Source organism: Equus quagga, chromosome 1 (assembly GCF_021613505.1).
Source record: "Equus quagga isolate Etosha38 chromosome 1, UCLA_HA_Equagga_1.0, whole genome shotgun sequence".
Classification (NCBI taxonomy): Eukaryota; Metazoa; Chordata; class Mammalia; order Perissodactyla; family Equidae; genus Equus; species Equus quagga.
The window spans coordinates 146638256-146663791 of NC_060267.1; the positions used below are offsets into that span (position 1 = coordinate 146638256).

General features: G+C 44.1%; 1 protein-coding gene across 1 annotated transcript in view; it reads right to left on the reverse strand.

Moving 5' to 3' along the window:
- ITGA9 (integrin subunit alpha 9) overlaps window positions 1-25536 on the reverse strand; it is a 330548-nt gene that overhangs the window by 272555 nt on the left and 32457 nt on the right. The window contains exons 5-8 of the mRNA XM_046668517.1: window positions 16843-16910; window positions 8430-8559; window positions 6119-6204; window positions 571-639 (exon numbers count right to left, since the gene is read on the reverse strand). Of these exons, the coding sequence (XP_046524473.1) occupies window positions 571-639; window positions 6119-6204; window positions 8430-8559; window positions 16843-16910 (353 nt within the window). The remainder of the gene's footprint in view (window positions 1-570; window positions 640-6118; window positions 6205-8429; window positions 8560-16842; window positions 16911-25536) is intronic.

The window sequence follows — 25536 nt, forward strand, 5'->3', positions numbered from 1 at the left end:
GTTTTTCTTTGTGTGCCAACAGTCCCCAAGGCAATAGAGCCAGAGGGCTCAGGGTGCAAGGAGGAGAGGGCAGCACTGATTTGGTGAAATAGGGAGAATGAGAACCATTTGTCCAAGTGCCTCCTTGGAAAGTAATCAATCATATACCACGGTTTGCTACCTGTAGTCAACAGGACCTGCTCTCTCTGGAGGTATAGATGTATATGTATGAAAGACAGACAGAGAGGCACCAAGAGGCACAGAGGTAGAGAAGGGCAGAGAGAAAGAGCATGCGATAATTTTGATGACCATGTCTGAACTATGGACAACCTTCTAAATCTCTGTGCTGTAACTTGGCTACGTACAAACTTGTCTCGCTACATGTCTCCTACAGCAAGCATGCATCCTGTGAACATGCAGGTTACACACAATGTTGAGAAGCTCAAGGCACCAACATGCAGATGGAAGCACCATATAAATGTAGGGCAGAGATGGGGCCTTTAAACCAATCTTCTAAAGAGTAAGAACTGATTCCCACTTGATGACATCTCTCAAACAACAACAAAAACACAGTTATACCAAAAATCTCACCTTTTTACCTGATGCCTGAAAAATCTTAATTAAGGTGCCTGATCTTCGGTCAGCTCTAAAAATATAAACCTATGGAATGAAAAAAGAAAAGTTCATTAAGATGGAAGCAATCACCAAAGATACTTATCAGCATCCTCCTAAAAGTCCTATTTAAATGTGCCACCAGACGCATGGCAGGTGCGCTCCCAATAACTGATAATAAAGAAGTCGGCATAGCTCACATTTTACCAGTTTTACAAAGAAAGTGTCCTTCAACCCTGAGGCAGAAATCACCTCCACTGCTCCTGAACCACATTGTTTGTAGAAGCCATGTACAATAAGACCCAAGGAGCTTCCAAATTACTAGTAAACAAGTGAACTCCTGGAGTAAGTATTTCCTTCCTTAAAACATTTCCTTCATTCCTATTAGAGCTTTAGCAGGTATCACAATATGAGACAGAGGGATGGAGGTGAGAATTTTAGACAAAGCAGTTTTCCAAAGTGATTCCACAGAACATTAGTGCCATGAGACCTGCTTGGGCAAATATGAGTTTAGTTTGGGAAATGCTAGGAGTCAACATTAAATAAATTCCTTTTCCAGAGGACTTTTCAGAGCCTTTATTATGTACATTTACACCATGAATCTCCACCACAAGGAGGATCGTTGATGTGGAACTTCTAAGCGACATGACTATGGAAGTTCTTTTTCAAGCTTCATTTTATGCGAAGAGTGTCCCATGAGAACCAGAGCAGAGGACTCTCCCATGGGGTAAGGAACTGCCATCTTAGTGTGAACGCTTTCAAGCTCTGACACCAAAAATGAATAACCACCCAAACCCTGAAGGCCAGAGATCCATTTTGGGGCTCTTGGAAATCAAGTCTGTACCAGCTCCCATCCCTAGGAATGTGGAACAGTCGGCAACTTTGTCAACTGTGACCAGTTTCCCCAGTGCCTTTCATGTGGTCCAACTGAAAAGCATTTTCATGTTCTTTTTTGATAACTGGATCCAGGATTTACTCTGTCTGGCTCTATCATAAATACAATTCTCAACTTAAAAACTTGACAGGGACTATGCAGTTATCACAACCACCTGAAGAGAAATCTATAAAATTAGATCAAGTTTTCTGCAACTGGTGAGAAAAGAAAGCTGCTCTCATCAGCACGAATTCAAGGCATCCGCATCACCGTGCTGGGAGCTGAGCATTGTTACCAACACTACAGAGATGCCCCGCTGTGTGCAGATCCTCCCTAAAAGACATTATCAATGTGGGAACAGCTCTTGGTGCTTTTTCCTTCCACCATCTAGAGAAATTCATGTGACTCAGAAAGATCCACCTCTTTCTTGAAGTTATCAGAGCTCATCTGCATGCCTCCCCCCAACTCAGTGCTCTGGGATTTTATCTGGTTTCATTTTCAAAGAACCTTTCTCCATAGCATCAGTGTTAGCGGGGAGGGAGGCACATGCTCCAGAAACATGGCTTCCAACTCCTGCCCAGGACGATCCAGGAAAACAGCCGTCATGAATGTATCACAGTCAAGCCTAATCAGCATATCATACTGACATCCTGGCTGAAGGCTCCAATTAACAGTGGTCTCAGCCCATCTGGGCCTCTCTAGATGCCATTTCTCCAAGCCCCCAGAGATATGGCCAGATTCTATCATAGGTCCACCCCTATGAGCTCAGATCCAAAGAGCATTCCTCTGTTTAGCCTTTCCTATAAGACAACCTATGAAGCTGGTTAAAAATGCAGAGTCCTGGCCAATCACAAGTAAGGAAATAGAAACGGTAATCAAAACCTCCCCAAAAATAAGAGTCCAGGACTAGACGGCTTCTCTGGAGAATTCTACCAAACATTCAAAGAAGACTTAATACCTATTCTTCTCAAACTATTCCAGAAAATTGAGAAAGATGGAGTACTCCCTAACACATTCTATGAAGCCAACATCACTCTGATCCCCAAACCTGACAAGGACAACACAAAGAAGGAGAACTACAGGCCGATATCACTGATGAACATAGATGCAAAAATCCTCAACAAAATTCTGGCAAACCGAATACAGCAATACATCAAAAAGATTATACACCATGATCAAGTGGGATTTATACCAGGGACACAGGGATGGTTCAACATCCGCAAGTCAATCAACATGATACACTACATCAACAAAATGAAAAACAAAAACCATATGATCATCTCAATAGATGCAGAGAAAGCATTCGACAAGATCCAACACCCATTTATGATAAAAACCCTCAATAAAATGGGTATAGAAGGAAAGTACCTCAACATAATAAAGGCCATATATGACAGACCCACAGCCAACATCATACTCAATGGACAAAAACTGAAAGCCATCCCTCTGAGGACAGGAACAAGACAAGGGTGCCCACTTTCACCACTCCTATTCAACATAGTACTGGAGGTGTTGGCCAGAGCAATTCGGCAGGAAAAAGAAATAAAAGGAATCCAAATAGGTAATGAAGAAGTAAAACTCTCGCTGTTTGCAGACGACATGATCTTATATATAGAAAACCCCAAAGAATCCATAGAAAAACTATTAGAAATAATCAACAACTACAGCAAAGTAGCAGGGTATAAAATCAACATACATAAATCAGTAGCATTTCTATACACTAACAATGAACTAACAGAAAAAGAACTCAAGAACTCAATCCCATTCACAATCGCAACAAAAAGAATAAAATACCTTGGGATAAACTTAACCAAGGAAGTGAAGGATCTATACAATGAAAACTACAAGACTTTCTTGAAAGAAATTGACGACGACATAAAGAGATGGAAAGACATTCCATGCACATGGATTGGAAGAATAAACATAGTTAAAATGTCCATACTACCTAAAGCAATCTACAGATTCAATGCTATCCCAATCAGAATCCCAAGAACATTCTTCACAGAAATTGAACAAACAATCCTAAAATTCATATGGGGCAACAAAAGACCACGAATTGCTAAAGCAATGCTGAGCAAGAAAAACAAAGCCGGCGGAATCACAATCCCCGATTTCAAAACATACTACAAAGCTACAGTGATCAAAACAGCATGGTACTGGTACAAAAACAGGTCCACAGATCAATGGAACAGAATTGAAAGCCCAGAGATAAAACCACACATCTATGGAGAGCTAATCTTCGACAAAGGAGCAGAGGGCCTACAATGGAGAAAAGAAAGTCTCTTCAACAAATGGTGCTGGGAAAACTGGACAGCCACATGCAAAAGATTGAAAATTTACCATTCTTTTTCACCACACACCAAAATAAACTCAAAAGGGATCAAAGACCTAAAGATTAGGCCTGAAACAATAAGTCTTCTGGAAGAGAATATAGGCAGTACACTCTTTGACATCAGTTTCAAAAGAATCTTTTTGGACACTATAACTCCTCAGTTGAGGGAAACAATAGAAAGAATAAACAAATGGGACTTCATCAGACTAAAGAGCTTCTTTAAGGCAAGGGAAAACAGGATTGAAACAAAAAACAGCTAATTGGGAATAAATATTTACAAGCCACTTATCCGACAAAGGGTTAATCTCCATAATATACAAAGAACTCACACGGCTTAACAACAAAAAAACAAACAACCCGATCAAAAAATGGGCAGAGGACATGAACAGACATTTCTCAAAAGAAGATATGAATATGGCCAATAGACACATGAAAAGATGTTCATCATCGCTAATCATCAGGGAAATGCAAATCAAAACTACACTAAGATATCACCTTACACCCGTTAGATTGGCAAAAATATCCAAAACCAAGAATGACAAATGTTGGACAGGTTGTGGAGAAAAAGGAACCCTCACACACTGTTGGTGGGAATGCAAACTGGTACAGCCACTATGGAAAACAGTATGGAGATTTCTCAAAAAGTTAAAAATAGAAATACCCTATGACCCAGCCATCCCATTACTGGGTATCTATCCTAAGAACCTGAAATCAGAAATCCCAAGAGTCCCTTGCACCCCTATGTTCATCGCAGCATTATTTACAATAGCCAAGACGTGGAACCAACCTACATGCCCAGAAACTGATGATTGGATAAAGAAGATATGGTATATATACACAATGGAATACTACTCAGCCATAAAAAAAGACAAAATTGGCCCATTCGCAGCAACGTGGATGGACCTCGAAGGTATTATGTTAAGCGAAATAAGTCAGTCAGAGAAAGACGAAGTCTATATGACTCCACTCATAGGTGGAAGTTAATATATTGACAAGGAGATCTGATCGGTGGTTACCAGGGAAAGGGGGGTGGGGGGAGGGCACAAAGGGGGAAGTGGTGTACCCACAACATGACTAACAATAATGTACAACTGAAATCTCACAAGGTTGTAATCTATCATAACATTAATTAAAAAAAAAATGCAGAGTCCTGGGGCTGGCCTGGTGGCGCAGCGGTTAAGTTCACACGTTCCGCTTCTCTGCAGCCCGGGGTTCGCAGGTTCGGATCCCGGGTGCAGACATGGCACCACTTGGCACGCCATGCTGTGGTAGGCATCCCACATGTAAAGGAGAGGAAGATGGACATGGATGTTAGCTCAGGTCCAGTCTTCCTCAGCAAAAAGAGGAGGACTGGCAGTAGTTAGCTCAGAGCTAATCTTCCTCAAAAAAAAAAAAAAAAACGCGGAGTACTAACTCATCCAGACCTACTCAATCTGGATTTCTTGTGCCCTGGAGCTAAAGATCCAACAAGCATAGTTCTCCATACTCTGTAGAGGCCATGATTCCCAAAGACACTCAACCGCCCTAGATCCATGGGGGTCTCTGGGATACTGTAGTCAGATACTTTGGGGAAAGTGACCCCTATACAGTCATGCATCACTTAATGACAGGGATACATTCTGAGAAATGCATTGTTAGGTGATTTCATTATTGGGCGAACATCACAGAGTGTAGTTACACAAATTTAGATGGTAGAGCCTACTACACACCTAGGCTATGTGGTACTAATCTTATGGGACCACCGTCACATATGTGGTCCATTGTTGACCAAAACATCATTATATGGCACATGACTGTATTCCCAGTCCAGCACTGGGGCTGAACTAGTCTTAATTCTAAAACATTGGTGAAATAAGTAATAGAATCTCCGCCCAAAGATAAATTAATAAAGCCCCAAAGATATCTGAGACGAGACCTGGCTCCATTAAGTGCAAGTCAAACTTGGGAAGGGTTTGGGAGAGTGGAGGATTTGAAGCTGGATAGGGCTGGATACCATTCCTTTGGAGGATGCCATGATGCCCGGGGTCAGTCTTAATCATCTCTCACACACACACAGTCAGCCGTGAACAACACTCTCAGATGAAAATATGCTGAGAATGGAGAGGCCTGGGAGTAGTATTCACACTCTGATTAAGCGTTCAAGGTAAATTCTCAAAAGTGGTTGGAAAGAAACTGACAGGAGATTCCCCAATACTTCATCACCTACCTTCCGGCCAATCAGCAGAATGTTCAGTTCAAAGTAAGCTGACAAACTATAACAGCGGCAGCATGCTCCCCACCTCCATCTAACCCCAGGCTATTCCACATACCCTCCTCCTCACCTTTCCGATGCCTTCGTCCTGTGGGGCACCTCCCACCACATCGGTGGAAGACGTGTGTGAGAAGTGGCCAGCGGTAACTGAATAACCTGTAAAGGATGGGCAGAAACCAAGGATGAGGTTGAGAAAGGAGGGCAGGGAAGAAAAAGACCCATCAGAGGAAAAAGTTTCTGAAGCATTTCTTAGCTGGACAGTTATGACTCAGTTATTCCTGGAACATAAATTACCAGGGAACAAATGGCAGCTGTCAGTCTTCTCATGCTAAAATGACTCATCTCACAAAAAGATATGTTCACAAGCCATCAGGGCAGGAAAGAGTACATTCTGAGTGTCCTCTTTATGACAGGCACTATGCTAAATTTCTTTTTCTTTTTTGAGATATAATTTTCATGAAGTACGCATCTGAAGTGTAGAACTTAACAAATGTGTACACACGTACATAACCATACAATCACCACCCAGAGTGAATACAACCATACGACCATTGCCCCAGAAGCCTCATTGCCTCTCCCAGTGAGTACCCCCCACAGGCAGCCAATATTCTGATTTCTATCAGTATAATGATAAGTTTGTCTGGTGTAGAACTTCACTCAACATTAACATCTGTGACGTTCACCATACTGTTCAGTGTAGGAGTAGTTTGTTTCTTTTTACTGTTAAGTAATGTTCCATTGTAAGAATATATCATAGTATCTTTACTTTTTTTCCTGTTGCTAGACATTTTGGTTGTCCCCATTTGGGGGCTATTATGAGTAAAGCTGCTATGAACATTCTTGTATGTATTTTTGGATGCCATCATCTCTCCGTCTCACAACTCTACGAGGAAGGTATGATCATTTCTTCCATTTTACAGATGCGGAAAGAGGGACTAAACATGGCTAAGGAAATCCAATCTGTGTGTCTCCAGTGCCCTTACTGTTAACCATCATGCCACACTCTCTCCTAAGAGAAGGCAGAAAAAAGCTGACAGTGGGTGGGTGGGCGGGTAGATGAGCAAAGAATCTGGATGCAAAAGGAATCTGGAAACAAAAGTAAAAGTTGTCTAAGGTTAGTCTAAATGTCTCCTACTTTCTGAAAGCCTTGCTGGCAGGCCGAAAGCTATCCTCTGGCCAGCAGAAACCCTGTGCAGGCTGCCATGTATTTTCCAAACCTTGTCATCACCCTCAAACCCTAGTGCTGTGATCATAAGCTGTGTGGGTTTTGTGATGACACCATATCATGATCAATTCCTATTCACCACATGGCTGATTTCCTTTAGACGGGGAGGCTCACATTACCTGAGAGTATTATGATGATATCAAAGCCTCTATGACCCTTGCAACCCCTGCAGCAATAAGAGCCTCTGTTTGGTCCACAGGGAGAAGCCACGGGCCCTAGGATCTATCCTACACCCTAAAGCTAGCACCCAAACCAGGCTCTTCTGCCTTCTCTTCATTCTCTGATCTAATAAACATATGTTGAGTCCCTACTCTGCACCAAAACTTGTAGTTAGAAGGAAAAAGGCAAGTCAACAGCTCCATACTACCATCTCACAAGTGAGTCTCCATCTATGCAAAAAGGGGGCCAGGGACTCCCCCAGATTTAAGCCATATGAAATGAGTGTGAACGAGCATTGTTTTCTCATCATCAGGCCTTCCTAAATTTAGCTTCATTTTCAGTCCAGAGTCATAGCATCTAGAACATGAATTAAAGAAAAGAGTCGTGTAAAACTGTCATGTTTACAAGCGAAGACAGCCTATCTTTGTTCTTAAATAGGCATGGTCTTGTCCTGGAGTCATCCTTGCCTGGTGGCTGCTAACTCAAATTGTATCTATCTTCTTTCTAGAAGATTAAAAGGGTTGAGAAAATTTTCTGAGCCTTTAATTAAACTTCAGCATTAGACTGCCATCTGTCATGATCATTTCTAGTTCTTGTTATCTCTATCTGCAAGCAGTTTTGCAACCAGGAAGCAGAGACCTCATCCAAAGGAATGCATGGAAAACTAGGATTCTATTGCACTCATTTTGTATCTGATCATCTGAACTTGAGTAACTGCTAAAATAAGAAAATAAAATTCTTGCTTCCTTAGAAGTTCCATTTCAGCTTTTTAATTAAATCACATCGTTTTAATTCAGTCTCCTTCTTTGTTCTCCTCACTACCTTGTGTGTGCAGGGCTCCATGTTAAGGTGCCCTGGCTAAAAATGTAACTAATTAGAACAATAGATGTAAAAGCTAACCAACTCTTCTTTCCACTAGCAAAGCAATAATTCGTGAGCTTGATGGTAATCACTCCCATTTTCCCTTTCTTACCTGTCATCTCCCCAAGCTACTTACCCAGGTACGTGTACCGTCTGTTCATGATCGCTTCATCATTCAATTTGAAATAGGTGTTGTCCGTAAGGTTCAGCACTTTGACCGTTCCAGCCCAATAAAATGACCCCGGGGCGCCCATCACCACCAGCTCCTAAAGAAGAGAAACCCAAAGATAAATAGAGAAGGAACCTGAAGAGGAGAGTAGACGGTGTGATGAGAACCACAATCACAGCAAAGACCCCAGAATTAAAGATCCCTCACAGAGGATTTTCTTCAGCTGAGCAATATAAAATATTTCACCAGATTCCCTGGCATTATGGAATCTATGGTACGGATGGGGTTATCAGGACTCAAAGACGAAGATAACTGAGCAAGGTGACAGAATGAGCAACATACCAGGTCCCTCTCCTACCCACAGTGAGGCTGAACGTAGTGCCTCACCTCTACACCAGGATCAAACAAGCAAACAGCAAAGATTTCTCATTGTCCTAAACTGCAGAATTCCAGGAACGACGCTCATGAAAAGACACCACCATCTCACCCAGCCTGGCCTCCAGTCCTGCTCTCCAGCAACCCCACCTCTGCCCCATACACAGCAAGAGGGAAACAGTGACTGGAATTAGCTTTGCAAAAACTGTGCACTAACACTCCAGGGAAATCCCCTCCAGTCCTCCCTCAGGACTCTCTTCTCAGGAATGGTTCTGAGGCTGGGTTTTCTGGCCACTGTGGCCCACTGCAAACTTGAAAGAACAAAAACAAGAGGGCAGAGAGGCTCACTAAGGGGAAGGACATAGACTGGAAAGAGAAGAAACCACAGACAGCAAGACACAGTACTACTATTAAAAACAGACCCCCCCCCCCCCCCCCGCCCCCCGCCCGCAACACAAAGACACAGCTGTCTCCAGCATTTAGATTAGGGGCAAATGGGCCTGCATCCTCATCAGGCCTGAGGGAATGCTTGTGCTACAGACCCAGCTAACAACCCATAACTGAAGATAATCTAGTGCTCAAAAATGATTCAGTTACCCCAGAAAGTCAGCACAAATATGTGCACGGTTTTACCTACAAGAAGATGCATCATAACTGTGCTAATAAAAGCTGGAAATGACTTACATGTCACAATAAGGATTCTCAATCATGGTACAGCCATTCAATAGAATTCTGCCACATTAAAAATACTGTAGAAAGGGCCAGCCCAGTGGCACAGCGCTTAAGTTCACACGTTGCACTTCAGCGGCCCAGGCTTTGCCAGTTTGGATCCCAGGTGCAGACACGGCACCGCTTGGCATGCCATGCTGTGGTAGGCGTCCCACATATAGAGTAGAGGAAGATGGGCACGGATGTTAGCTCAGGGCCGGTCTTCATCAGCAAAAAAAAGAGAGGAGGATTGGTGGCAGATGTTAGCTCAGGGCTAATCTTCCTCAAAAAAAAATAATAATACTGTAGAAGATCTCATGGCACTGAGAGAGAGTCACAAAGTGCTGTTGAGTTAAAAAGGATATACCAGGGGCCGACCCCTTGGCTGAGTGGTTAAGTTCATGCACTCTGCTGCGGCGGCCCAAGGTTTCGCTGGTTCAGATCCTGGCCATGGACATGGCACCGCTCGTCAGACCATGCTGAGATGTCATCCCACATACCACAACTAGAAGTACCCACAACTAAAAATATACAACTATGTACCAGGCTTTGGGGAGAAAAAGGAAAAATAAAATCTTAAAAAAAAAAAAAGAATATACCAAACAACATGTAAGCTATCATCGTGTCTTATGAAAGGAAAAAAAAATCTAGACAGACAAAGACCAGAAGGATAAGCCCCAAAATGTTTATGGTTTTTTCCACTGGGTGATAGGATTATGGGAATCTCTCTCTGTCCTTAAAGTTTATTTTCTCTGTTCTAGAATTTTGAAAAACACAATGATTAAACCCTGAGGAGGAAGGGTTTCTATGGGAAATGCAAAATGCATTCACAGGATGACATCACACCAGCATTAAAACGGAGCCCACACTGTGTGGAGGCGGTGGGGGCAGGGGGAGAGGGAGAGGCAGGTGTCCATTGCAGCCTCACATCATTGCTGTCCCTGGCTGAGGCTTTCATCCCTTCCTTCCCCAACAGGGAATCCTTTCTTTATGACTACCTATATTTTCTAAAGTATCTACACTGCAGTAAGAAATAAAAATTATTTTCCTAACAAAATCATTTTTCCCTTAATATTTACTAAGCATCTATTATTAAGTATGAAAGCCTACCCCAGATACACAGATCAATGAAGTCCCTTTGTTATGACATTTTCAGGGTAAGGCAACATGGAAATGTACAAAATGTTTTAGAACAACATTCTATCCAAAAGAGTTAAAATAAAGATGATTTTAGAGGTAAACCCTCCAGTTGTACAAAACCCCAAAAGTGCAGGTCATACAAGTTTGTGGAGATCACAGACACGTGTCTCATTGCTGAAACACACTCACCCCTCCCTCGGCCTCTGGAGTCCCCACACTGTTATATTTCAGAAACCTCCTTCCGGGCTGATGCCTCTCTGCAGAGCCGGCCTCACCACTGTCACAAGCTACTGGTTTCCAACAAGTCCCTGGAGGCTTAGATCTGCCACGAGGATTCTGAGTTTCCAATGACAGTTCATAAAGTCACACTTAATTCCCAGGGAGCAAATGTCTGAAAAAGCCAGAAACATCTGAAGAGAAGATCGGAGACAAGAGGATAGAGCATGCAGGTGGGCGGGCAAGCAAGCGCGTGACAGCGGAGATATCAGCGAGGTCTTCAGCGCTTTGAACAACATGTGCTCTGTGGTCAATTTGGGAAAGGACCTTGACAAAGAGTAGGGCGTGAGCACAGACTGAAGAAAAGCCACCGACTCCTGCATAAATGGTGTGTTCTTGATAATTCAGGAAGGTGTGAACCAAGAATGACTGCTGAGGAGTACTTCATTTTAAGGTTCTGAGATCCTGTCCACCTTGAAGGAAGCTGTTGATGCTAAGGCCGATACTCTCAGAGGGATCTCACCGTTTTACAAAAATGCATCACTTTCGGCACTCAGGACTCATCACTGGGAAAACACAGGCAGTACATTCATTTATTCATTCATTCCTCTTATACTCATCTGTTCTGTGAAAGGGACTGTGTTCATTCTAGAAAGGGTGTGAGAAAGACAAATGATCAGGTCAGCAGAGGAGAGAGATTTTTTTCCTTGGCCTTGAGCTCAGAAGGGAATTTGTAATCAGTGTCCAAACACCCAGGGCACAGAAGAACATATGAGCAATATCCTTCGTACCAGCTGTATACACAGTGTAGAGCTTTCTCCACCTGTAGCTCTTCATAAGCCAAAGCTCTGAGCATCACTAGAGATCCGGAAGGCTCTTCAGGACACCAGGCAGTGGACATGTTGCTTTCTGATGATTTAAATTAATCCAGGATAAAAGTTGAGAAATGCATGTCTAACACATGCCTGCATCCACTCTCTCAAACATCACAAAGAGGATAAGACAAGGTGATCCCTCTCCTCAAAAACCTTTAAAGCCAACTCCTCACTTTCCGCCCCCCGCCTCCTCTCAGTGGCTCATGCCCCCTTCTCCCTTCAGTACAAACCAGATAAACTGAGACCAAGCCTGAGACCCTCAGGGCTGGGGGCGGGGGGCAGGAAATAGCCTCTTCCTCGAACTGCCTCATATTCTGCTTTTTCCATTCACTACAGATGACACCTCTGCCCTTTCAGCACTGTTCACAAGGGCCAGAAAAACCTTATCCATGCTTTCCACCACCCAGGAACAGCCAACACAAATGTCACACACAAAAATGCAAGCTTCTCCACAAGCCAAAGGCCACCACTGCCTAAATCACGCGTGTGGAATTCCATCCATAAGCAGTGTGGGCCTTTTCCCAGCATGCATTTATTAGCAGAACCTCTGGAGGTACAGGGATATCTGGGCATGCCTGAGAGAAGCCGCGGGCTTTTCTCTGCACACTCCAAGTGGGCGCGAGCAGTGGGGCAGAAGAGTGATCAGGATCTACAACAGAAGTCTCGCAGAACAGAGTTCTGCCCAGATGTCTCCAGGTTTCCACAGTGGTGCTCCAACGTTGGCTTGGTTGGTCCACCAACCGTTGGCAGGGTCTTCTCTTGCTGGCTAGGAGTATCTATCACCTCTGTTATCCTAGGCTACAAAAATAAATGCAGTTCCCAGGAAACTCTCCCTTTATCCTCAATGATGGGCTAAAACTCATGTGGTATCCATAACTCAAACAGCTTTGATAACCCCAGGGTCACCGACCTTCAGGTCAAGCAGGCACCCTGGTCCAGCGTACCTTGGGCCAAAATGGCCATGCCCGGAAGGCCATAGAAGCACGTCCAACTTGGGAGGCAGCTGCCTGCCCTGTGCAGGGACAGCGCAGCCCACAGCAAAGGCAAGCCCAAGTGACAAGGTCAGCCAGAGGGCAGAGGAGGAGGGCAGTACTGCTTGACCCTTTTGACCACATTTCCCGCTCAGCCTCCAACAGCTGAAGTTCCAGAAACGAGCGAGGCTGCGAGTTCAAAGACCTCCTGTTTAGGAAGGCCAAGAGCCTGGGAACTGAAGCAGAGGCCAAAGCCCAGAGCAGCCAGGAGACCACGTGACCGAGTCAGAGGACTGAGCCTCCCACTTGCTGCCATCCCCTGCCCATCCATGCCCCTCAGCCCCACTGTTGATGCTCCAGCCAGCATATGCTGACGCACCATGGTTCCTTTGGGCTGTGGATCCCAGAGCCTGGAGTTTCCATGTCCTCTCATCTCCCCAGTCACCTTGAGCTTGCATAGCCACCTGAGTCTCCCCTCCACACTCCTGCCCTTCCCGCTCCTCTGACCGAGCCCTCCTTCCACCCAGCCCCAATGCTCTTGTCTTCCTTGCCTTTCCACATAGAGAGACCACAGTGACATCCCCTCCCTAGGAACTCTTTCTCTCCCTTTCTTCTCCATCAACATCTCTGATAAGTCCCTATTTCTGTGACGAATCTACTTTCTCTTCTCAGTGTCTAAAAGAGGCACTCTCCACCCCTCCCCCAACACACACCCCTGCTGGCCCCACACTAAACACACCCAGTCCCCTCAGCGAGTTATCAGCAATGGCCAAATCTAAGTTTCTAACTCAGACTGGGCTCCAGTCCCTATATGCAAATATCTTCTAAAAACATCCATGAGTGTCCTGCCCATCACCTCACACTGCCCATGTCTAAATCTGACCCATGAGTTTACCTCTCCCAGTGGATTCTTTCCTGTGCAACCCCCTTACTACCAGGGCACCACCATTCCCCAGAACCCTGACTCAAAGCCTCCTTCCTTTACACCAGTCCTCTGGCCACCCAGCCATTGGTACTGCCTTCATATTCTCCAACTTCCCTCATCACTTTTATTCCTAAAGCGTCCCCCTAGCCTGACTTGTTGCTTTGTGGCTAGACCACCACAGCCTCCTTCCTGGCCTCCCTCCAGGCTCTCCCACTTCCAGATTCCTAGGCACATGCAGCCCAAACGGCCTTTCTTACAGCACTGCCATCCACCGCGTCCCTCACCTGCTTGCGAACTCACAGTGATTCCCTGTGGCCTACTGGTTGAGTCATACTTTATAGACCTTCCTGGAGGAACAATAGCCATAGAAGTTACACAATCTAGATGCTTACTGAGATGAAAGAAGAGAGTGAACTTGGCATAAGGCAGGATGGTATTTCAAATCACTGGGGATAGAAAGAACTGCTTAACAAACCAGTATCAGAACAATCAACTATACAGTTAGGAAAACAATGGAGTTTGTTTTTACCATATAAGGATTGCAAAAATAAATCCAAGATGGATTAAACATATGTATTTTTTAATCTATAAAAGTGCTAGAAGAAAATATAAGTGGATATTTCATATTCTTAGGATGGAGATGATCTTCCTAAGAGAGAGGTCTAGAATCCAGAAAGAGAAAGACTGATAGATTTGACCAATACAAATGTTCAATGTCAGTACAATAAAAATACTATAAGCAAACATAAAAGACTGATGAAAAAACTTCGCAACACGTAAGAGATTAGTGTTGAAAATACAAGTTCCTAAAAATCAGTAAAACAATTTTATAAAAAATAGAACAGACTAAGAACATAGACAGGAAATTTCCAGAAAAATACATACAAATGGACAACACTAAACTGCATTAATAATTAGGTAAAAGGACATTAAAATGAAGTATCTTTTTTTAATGACAAAAATTAAAAGTGTTGGTGAGAGAACGAAGGGACAGTGACACACAACTGAGGGGAACATCAATTGGTAAACATTTATGAAGTCCAATTTGCCAGCATGTATCAAAATTCAAATTTTGGATAGCTTTTGACCCAGCAACACCTCTACTATGCAACTGTCCTAAAGAAATGTGCACTTGTGCACAAGACGCCACGCGTGGGGACCTCGAGTACAAGGCTGCCAGTAGGGGTCTGGCATGCTTGTGCAGCAGCTGCAAGTCTCTGTGGTTGGAAGCAGTGAGTCGGGGAAGGCCAGGTAACACGCGAGGCTGGAAAGTTTAGGAGGCCATGGGGAGGAGCGTGGATTTTATTCTAAGTGTGATGAGAAGACACCAGAAGGTTCTGAGCAAAGGAGCACCACAATATTCTCCTTGTTTCTAAAAGTTGGTTATGGCTGTTGTGTGGGAACAATCTGTTGGGAGGCGAGGCAGGAAGCGGGAAGTCAGGACAGCTCTGCAGTGGACCAGGAGGAGGACATCTGCACCTTAGATCTGGGGTGGTGGTAGAGGTGCAGAGAATGGATGTCTTTGCAATAGGTTTTAAGGGCATAGAAAGTGGGACCTGCTGATGGTTTGGATGTAGGAGAGTGAGTAAGAGAAGAATCTTTTCATTTTTGGCCTGAACAGCTAGGAAGATTGGTGGTGCCATCCACATGGCTTAGCATGGAACTCTGTGTGGAGCAGACTGTCATAAAAACGACAGTGAATGGATACAGTAAGAATTACTGAAGGTAAGGAATGGGAGGTTGGGAGGGAAGCATCTCATATTTATTGGTTGGAGAGAGAAAGATAATAAAATTTCTGACTTTTCCACCTTTTCCATTTTGCTTTCTAGATTAGACACTATATTACCAACTGTCTATTTTTTTTCTTCAAATTTAAATAGCAGTTTCAGAAATTAAGGTGGGCAGTTTTGCTCCTCATCAGAAGGGGTGGTCTTCAGAAAGCTGTGGAAACCACTGGGTGCTATTGCTCCTTTCTCTCCCTCAACGTCTCATCCCCTGCTGCAGCTCTGGGTTGTCCTGGAGTGAGTGAAGGAGAGAGGATGTCAGAAAGCCAGGCCCACGGGCCAAGACACAGAGTTTGGATTTCCATCCATCATGTGATGGCAAGTCACAGAGTCAGAAGGGCAGGGTTTGATTTTGAAAGATTCCTCAGGCTGGTGAGCAGAAAACTCGAGGTGAGGGTTGAGAACGGATGCAGACTGAGGTGATGAAAACGTCCTGCCACTAGACAGAGGTGATGGTTGCACAACACGGTGAATATACTAAACACCACTGAATTGTTTGCTTCAAAACGGCTATTAAAATGGTGAATTTTATGTTGTGTGTATTTTACTACAATAAAAAAAATGGATGCAGGAATATCAACTCAAGGCCAGTACATCCTCTGGAGATGACAGTAGCTTTTCTAGAAGGCTGATGGTGGTGGGAATTAAAGCTGCCATATTTGGGATATGTTTCGGAGGTTAAAACAACAGGATTTCAGATGAATTAGAAGTAAAAAGTACTTTTTTGTTTTGGCCTAAGTAACCAGATGGATGATGATCCTAGCATGAAACTTTGCACATGGCAGACACTCATAAAAATATTTGAGAAATGAGGAGTTGATGCAAAGGGTAAACTTACAGTGGGGAAGACTCACATAAGAAAACAGCCTCTAAAAACATAGCACCAGCCAAAGGTCATGGTATGGCTGCATAGGTACATACGCATTTAAGTCTACGGTCCTTCAGAATTTGGGAAAGGGGATGGTTGAAGCCGTGCATAAAAATCAAGTCTCTCCACTAAGGAGAGAGGAATGATAGGAGGTGATGCTTAATGTATCTTCACAACTGCCAACGAGACACAAACTTGACTGAGCGCTGCCTCACATACACCACCTTTAATCAATTCCCTCCACGGGTCTCAGAGTCCAGCTGACTCCTAGAGAAACTGTCCAAATAAGGGTATCCTCCAAATGAACCAGCCCACCCCCTCTTCCCAGTGGTCTCTGGCCAGCAGGTGCCCCCACCAGTTTCGATAACATTCCCTGGAGGTAAGGACCAGGATCTACTCCCTCACGGCTGAGGAAGGTGGGGGCACAGGAAGACCCATCACAAGGGGCTATCACAGTCACAATCAGCAAGGAAATGAACCCCAAGAAGAGAAGAAATGCCCAAACAGCCAACACCCACCTCGGTGAAGAAACCTGCTATCCCAGCCTGGCAGGAGCCGTGTTCCTCTCCGTACTTCTTCTTGTACTCTAGAGGGGGAGGGAGGGGAAGAGAAGCAAACCACAGCCTCGTCAGTGTGTGCCAGTCGTGTGTGGAGCAGCCGAGCGTGCTGGCCACTTCCCCATGTGCTGCTGCGGGCTGGGCCCAGGGACGCCATCCAGACTTGGGGCGTGGAAGGACAGTCTCAGGAATCCACCAGACCTCAAAAATCCAGGCTCTGGTGCCATCGGATTGTGAGACTGCCAAATGCCCCAGCGAACTTCCTGCATGCACGTAGGGAAAGAGGAGCAGCAGCCGTGGTAATTAAGTGGGAGGCTGGTGACAATTATTTCATTTACTTCAGGAAGGATGGACAGCCCCAGTAGGAAGGAGGAGCTGAAAACATGACCCAGAAATGGAATGATGTGGCCATCCCAGTGTGGAGTCCCCTGGAAGACGATCAAGCCTCCCAAAAAGACACTCCGTACAGCTGGAGGCAATATGCTGTCTACCATTCAACCAGAAGCCAGCCATCAAAGCCCATGGCTGCAGGAAGAGGGGATGCCGCTGGACCTGCCCCAGCACACAGTTACGCTATCACTGATGACGTATGGTGATGCTACTCACTGACTCCTTCATCTTCCTTGTGTGGAAGGAAAAGAGGAGATCTCTCCAGGTCAAAAGGAAACTAATGGATAAGTTCTCTGCCTCCACCACTCCCTCAGTTCCAACACTCCGATCTGACAAAGGGGGTGTTCTATTGCTGCTGTTTTATTTTGACGTTGGCAAGGAAGAGGGTTTGGCATGTTCTAAGCACTGCGTTAGCTGCCCCCACTCACATCATTTCATTGATCCCTCATCCCTGGGAACCCATATTGCCATTTGTTAACAGGTAAAACTCTAGAGGCTCAGAAAGGTTAAGCGAATTGTTCAAGGTCACACAGCTAGTAAATGGCAAAGCCAGGATTCTATCCAAGCTGGGACTCAGATACTCACATTCTTTCACCTCTTTGGCCTAGCAAAGGTTTTGCAAAGTGAGTGATTACACAAAATTCGGGAAGTGACCAGCTGTTTAAAATAATTACATTGGTAAAGACAGAGATGGAGTGATGTTCAGCTCAGCTGACTCAAATTAATTACGTGTGAAACTGACATTGCTGGTCACAGGCTGGCAGCCATCCCTGGGCACCAGCAAAATAACCCAGGGAACCCCATGCCACTCCCTGGGCTCTTGGCAAGTCTCTGGTACCATTAAAGGCGATGTACTTAATTTTGAAACACAAAATAAATAATACAAAAGAACAACAAAGCTGTGATTGCAACATATGCCACTTCCTGCAGTTCAGAGAGTCTACTAGAGGAGAAGGGGGAAAGGACCCTGGGGAAATATACAGAGTAATTCAGTTTCTAACAACACTCACCGCAGAGCCTGGTAACATTTTCCAGTAAGTGGCCATTAACCACTGCTAAATTACAACGGAATGTCAGTGGAGTTACTCCTCTTCCATGCGAGGGCTAAATCAGTTCCTCCCGCCTTGTCCTGTTATTACAAGGAGAACTCACAGGCCTGCCAGAAAGCAAGCCAATGACGAACGGAACTTGCTTGTTCTCTGCAAAATCTTGCACCAGGGTTGGGAGTGGGGCGTATGCAAAGTCATAAAGAGATCTTGCATCAAACTGTATGATGGCAAGAAATAAAAATAATAAATCCTACATCAAATAGCACAATAGCAAGAAGATCAAATGTCCCAACCTGAACGAACAGTTCTATTAAATCTGGAAGTTCTGGCAAAAAGTATATCCATGCCACTGACTCTGGGGGTTAAATACCCAGCTGTAACTCTCAAACAAATGAAACATACAAAGGAAATTCAGACCCCATGAGCTGAATGGAACTACAGTGCAGGACACACCAGTTCAGCCTCATAAATTTATGACATGAATAGGAATTATGTGGGAATCACTCATATTTTAAAGAAAATAGTTTCAAGTCTCTTTTGTGACAGGGACTCCAAAAATAGTAGATATGAAAACTTGTCTTTCCCCACCTCATCCCCAAACTGTGCTGGCAAGTTCTATGCAAGGAGCAGGACCCAGGGTTTCTGAGGTGGCCATTGCCACACTGGGAGCTGAGAGTACCCTACTCCTAGCCCCAGGCAACAGGCCTGCAAGGTGAAACCCTTTTACCAGGACCCCTGCCTCAGGCCCTGTCTTCCCTGGACACCCCATCAGAGGTCTGAGGGCCAGGGACACACAGGAAGCAGGCACCATCCCACTGGCTTTGACATTTCTGAAATCCCAGGGTCTATATTTGCCTTCTCAGGGTGCTCTAGAGCAAGGAATCAAACCACATGGGGCTCCTGGCTAGTATCCATAACTCCAGATTAGAGAACAGGCCATGTCCGACCTTCCAGAAACTTATATGACTGTAATTAACTCCAACTTGGATAGGATCCAGTCCTAATGCTTCCACCCCCACCCCATCCCACCACACACACTTTGGGGGGCATTAGTGGCAACTCTAGTCTAGGAAGGCCCAACTGGTATGACTGGATTAGACACTTTCACATTCCAAGCCTTCCACAGCCTCCCAGAACCCCTTCCTCAGCTTCTCTGTCCAGGTGACTTTGCAGGTAAAGATAAATGATATCCTCTCCCCATCACAAAATTTATTTGTTCATCACACAGTTTATTCAGCATCAAGATGAGTTTATTCCTCTCAGTGCCCTCAATACCAGCCCTATGCCAGCTACTCTATGTGCTAATGATGGTGTGCTGAGGGAAGAGGAGCACGCATGCTCCTCCGTGCACAGGCCTGAGGCCCACGCGGAAATGTAAGAGGATCAGGCACACTCCTCCAGCCACTAAGCACCTGAACTCTCCAACCTTCTCACTTTGGACCTTTGTCCCTCCTGACCTTCCAGCAGTGCCTTTTGTCTTCCAACCCATCAGACTCCTGACGTCCACCTCAGCCTTGCTTGACAAGGAGTTGTGTTCTGGGCACCAGGAATCCTGGGGTTCTCCACCCAGTCCCACTGCTAACCCCAGAGACCTTAGGATGGTGGTGGGTGTGATCAGAGCAGGGCGAGGACCCACAGGATGGATTTTTCTGGGCTTTCCAAATCTAGATTGGCTGATTCTACATTAGGCAAGCCCATCTCCTCTTGGGCCTCAGGAGGAACTGGGTAGAATACTCAGATCCGGTTCTTCAATCCCTGCCCACATCCTGGCATGACCCTTCACTGACTGTCCTCAAATACCTGAGAAAAGCCACTGAGCCACAGATAGGACAGCCCACCCCGGAGACACAGACCCACGAAGTCACTGCGCCTGTGTCCAAGTCCAGGCCTCCTTATGCAAAGTGCTCTTCTTATAAAAGCCAAACCCTGCGAAGAACTCATGAGCAGCCTTTTCAAAGCTGTTCCTGATCAACCACATCTTGAGATGCAGCGCCATCGTACAATCATGGCCCCTGAACCCAAAGTTCTATGCCCAGTCCGGCCTGCACCTTTTTGGTAAGAAAGAAAAAAAATACATCACATTGTGCCAGCCTGCTGGATATTCAATAGTCCTGATTAAGTGAGAAGTGATCTAAGAAAGCACTTTGTAAAGTGAACAAGGCCACACAATGGGTAAGATGACACCTCAGGGTGCTGTGGTGATCGTTAGGGCCCAGGGTTGCACTTGGGGGCTTTCCCAAGAGACACCGGCCAGACACATGGACAATGGACCGCAGCACGCTTCAGTTGTTTTCATTCTTTTGAGTGCTACTTCTGTGAGTTAAGGATGTCATGGTTATTTTAACCTGATTCCTTCTTCAAAAAGAAAAAATTATATAGAAAGGTCAAGCTGAGGTTTCTCCCTAATCCACTTTCCAAATGTCCACATCCAGGCCTAGGATACGGGTATGGGAGACTACCCTATGTACCATACCCATATCCTAAAAAACTTGATTGTGCTTGCCCAGCCCGGAGAAGGCAGGAAAGCCTCTGCCACAGAGCTATGAGAAGGGAGGTGGGTGTGGAGACTAGGGGCTGCCCCCCAGGTCACACACTCTCCCTCCATTGAGAAGTCCAGGAAGCACAGGGCGGAGGGACCAGGGTGGGACCTCCAGTCTCCTGTGTTCCCAGGGAGAATTTTTCCTGCACACAAAGGCTGTGGGCCCCACAGCGGGCTGCTTCTGGGCACGTCCACTCCGTCTGCAAATGCTCCAAGGATGTGGCCGGGCAGAGAGGGGACTGCAACGTGCTACTTCCCTCCCTCTTCACTGCGAAATGAAACATTGATCTGCCTCGAAGAAGAAGGGAGAATCAGGCTCTGCATCACAGCAGCTCAGAGATGCTGTAACAAACCTAACTCAGTTCAGCTGGGGGAACCGAATCCGGGAAGCAAGAGAGATGGTTGAAGGAGAGGCCCTAGAGATCACTCAGGGGAGCTGGGAACAGATTGGAAAGCTCTGCCTTTCTGCCTTTCTGTGGTGGGTGGGTTTGAATTACTTGGCCTGCTTCACGCATTTTGATTCATTAAGGTGTATGGCTCCTCCATTCTAAATATGGTCAAATTTTCCTTGGTTCAGCTGCTGGTTTTACTAAACCCTGTCTAAACAGAAGGCAATTCAGAGAGGAAAAAAATACCAGTTTCCAAATGTTCACAATCTGCAACTCAACGCATGGAGCTTACACTACTGAATTTTAATTCATTCAAGAACTAAAGTGGGTGGGGTCACTTCCTGCATCCTTCCCAAACTCTGGTGGGATAAAACCATCCCATGGGAAGATCAAGATATACATATGGCGTAACATATATTCTTCCCAATAATCTCTCTTTCAATAACCCATTTGAGAAAGCTTCATCTTTCAAAGCTAGTCTTTTTAACATATCAATTTTAAAATTGTTTTTCCATAGTTCCTTAGCTTGGCCATGAAATAAAATAGAGAAAAAAATACCTTTCCAGTCTTAAATTATTTTTGAATTTTCGCTCAATTTCTGAGTGAATACTAAATAACTGAAAATTAATTTAGGGGACAGGGAATTCGAGCAGATAAATCTCTAGTAATAAAAAGAGCATTTAAACATACAAAACTGAAGAGAGAACAAAACTACCCTCAGTTACAAGGCACCACAGTCTAATGGGGAAAAAAAAAGTAAATGATCTAAATAGCTAGGTTAGAGAGAGAGAACATTTTATCAAAATAATTGATAATTAAGCTATGGTCAACATTAAATGCAAATTGTATAAAGCCAAAACTTACAATTAAGTGAGAGAAAGAGGCTTTAAGAGGGGAAAAGATCTTTAGATAATATCTATAATTCTAACCCCATCCGTTCATTTCACAGATGAAGACACTATTGCTGAGAGAGAGCAGTTTTATTTAAAGCCACACAGCTAATTAGTCTAAGTTGGGACTAAAGAGCCAGGATCCTGATTTCCAATCTGCTTCTGCCACACCACCATGCTTCACAGAGCACATTTCCAGTGATGACATTCTTATCATTTAAAAAAAATGTTTTCCATTGAAGGACGAATGGATAAACAAAATGTGGCATTTCATATAATGGAATATTATTCAGCCTTAAAAAGGAAGGAAATTCTGACACATGCCACAACATGGGTGAACCTTGAGGACATCATGTTAAGTGAAATAAGCCAGACACAAAAAGACAAACACTGGATGATTCCACTTACATGAGGCACCTAGAGTAGCCAAATTGATTGAGGCAAAGTAGAACGGTAGTTGCCAGGAAGAAGAGGGGAAGGGGAGTTTCTGTTTAATGGGTACCGAGTTTTAGTTTGGGATGATGACAAAGTTCTGGAGATTGGTGGTGGTGGCTGCACGAGGGTGTGAATGTACATAATACTACAAAACTGTACACTTAAAAATAGTTAAAATGGTAAATTTTATGTATTTTTCACAATAAAATTTTTTAATGTTTTGCAATCTTTAAATAGTTTCTTCTACCCAGAATCCAGTAACACATTTTTCCAACTCCCTACTTCAGAGGCAGAAGCAACTTCACAGGAAGCTAACAGTATAGATATATTCCACTTACTGTGTGTTATGGACTATGCTTGTGTCTCCCCAAAATCCATATGTTGAAACCATGCTCCCCAATGTGAAAGTATTAGGAGATGGGGCCTTGGGAGGCAATGACGATGAGACGAGATCCGGAGGGCAGAGCCCCCACGAATGAGATTAGTGCCCTTAAAAGTCCTGAGAGAGCTTGCTTCTCCCTGCTTTCTGCCATCTGAGGACACAGCAAGAAGCCTGCCATCTATGAACCATGAAGGGTCCTCACTGGACTCCAAATCAGCCAGGGCCTTGATCTTGGACTTCCCAGCCTTCAGAACAATGAGAAAAAATGTTACGTGACCCCAGTCTATGGTATTTTTGTTATGCAGCCCTAAATGACCAAGACACTGTACATTGCATTATCTCTTGTCCCTCCAAAAGAAGGGACCCTGAACATGGGATAGTCACATTTCAGTGAGAACCCCAGCTCAGAACTGAGAATTCACTATGTGACCAAAGCTATGGACTTACAAAATAATAATCACTAAAACATTGACAGTCAAATCACTGTTTAGACATTAAAACCAAATACTTAGAGTAAGGAAAGATCCAAGACATAGAGCAGATCGGTCCCCCTGAAACTTTTATAAGGCTAAGGGGCCCCCGTCTGCCCCCTACACCTGCTGGGACGTACCTCTATTTTGTGTCTACAACTGCAAAACTGCAACATAGCTTGAAAAGTCTACAGCGTAGCATCCTAAAAACTTATAAAATAAAATTATGACATAAAAAAACAGGGGATTTTTCTCTGTGATGGGCTACAGCATCCCAGTAATCACACAGAAAACCAACATCTCAACAGAACAGGTAGTACAAAGAAATCTACTCTGAACTGAAAAGCCAGCAACCCTTCCTCTGCTTAATAAGCTTCTGATCTTCACCGACCTCCCTGAGGTTCAGTCTTCTCATCTGCACAATGGAGATAAGAATACTTACCCCAAAATAATGTGGTTACTCAGCAAGATCATCAATGTTAAGTACCAAGGACAACACTTGGCTCCCAGTAGGTGCTCGGTAAGTGTTAAGTGAATCTGAATGTTAGTTTCTCTGACAGGAACAAAACTCAAGACATCCATCACGCAGATATGCAACTTTAGAAGAGGTGATTCATAAAATTTGGACAGTCATAAGGAAGATATTAGAAGATGCAGTTTAAGCAATCAATAATTCCATACAATGTATGGAAACACGTTTGGGATATAGAATATTATTTGTGCCCAAGATAAAAATTCTCGACACCAAAGGGAAAGCATGGCAGGGCTCCCTGAGAGGCACTGCCAGAGACCTGGCCTTCCTCCTCTGGCCCTGACTGTCTCCTCAGCACCCTCCCTCTCTCCTCCTCAGGGTCCCTCTCCGCCTTAACTGGCCATAATACTGAACTGCATTTGCTTTTTTAAAATTTGTTGTATTTACTTAAATGAGATAATGTTTATGAAAGCTCTTTGGAAACCATAAAATCCTATGTAAATGGAGAGTTCTTTATTTAATAAAAATTTTTAGGGCTTATGCTTAAATGTTTAAATGGATCAACTTAGCCTTTTATGGTTCTCTCCAAAACAAAACAAAAACACAACAAAACAAAACAACCTCAATTGCTTTTCATTTGTAAATGACTCTTGATTGATTTTGATCCCTTGCGGAGCAAGAGCCCTCAGCAATAGGGGAGAAAAAACCCTTCACAACTGAATGAGTGATCTATTTCCTTCTCTAGAAATGATCACTGTCTTGAGAGAGGCAAACACAATTAGGAATAAAGGGCCAGCCACCCCCTGATAATAAAGAAAGTGGTACAGAAATCTTTGGAATCAATGGGACGATTTTAAAGCGCAGTAAAATTTGATAAACTCAGACCCCAACAATTCCAAACTTGAGAACATTTAAACATGGCATGAATTAAACTTTAGTCTACAAAAAAGGGGAGAAGAGAGCTTATCAAGCAAGTAAATTGTGCAAATATGATCTTCAAAGGTATTTAAGAAATTATAATCTTTTCAAGGAGTCTGAAAATCATTTTAATAATACCCAGCTTTCTATCCTCCACTATCTGTTCATTACAGCAAGATCTGAGAGAGACCTTCTGAGAAGGTTTAAGAATACTATCAGAGTACTTAAAAGTCAATTAGAAAATTCACGTTTATTGAGTGTTGACTCTGAGCTGGGAACTGTGTTCGACACATTTCATACCTCAATTACCTCGTAAGTAGGGATTCATCACCTCATTTTATAGACAAGGGCTCTGAGGCTCAAAGGGTTTGACCAAAGTCACCCAGTCAGAAAGCAGGAGCTATGGGTTCAATCATAAGAATAAGTGAGTGGTGAAGCCAGATTCTGAAATTAGGTCCAATACACAATTGGGACCCTAATTGCATCTCTTTATCAGTGTTTTATCTGGAACACTTTTTGTTAATTTAGCTGAGTTTCTCCCAAATTATTCCTTATTAATGAGGTTTTTCTGTCACAATAAAAAGATGACTTGTTTCCAGCTTCACTCTGGCCAAGCTGCGGCTTCTTGTCTCAGTGGGCTCAAGGGCAAAGGATGAAAGAAATCTCTGTGCTTGATTTTATCAATGCGCTAACTTAACTTCTGGGACTCCTAAAATATCAT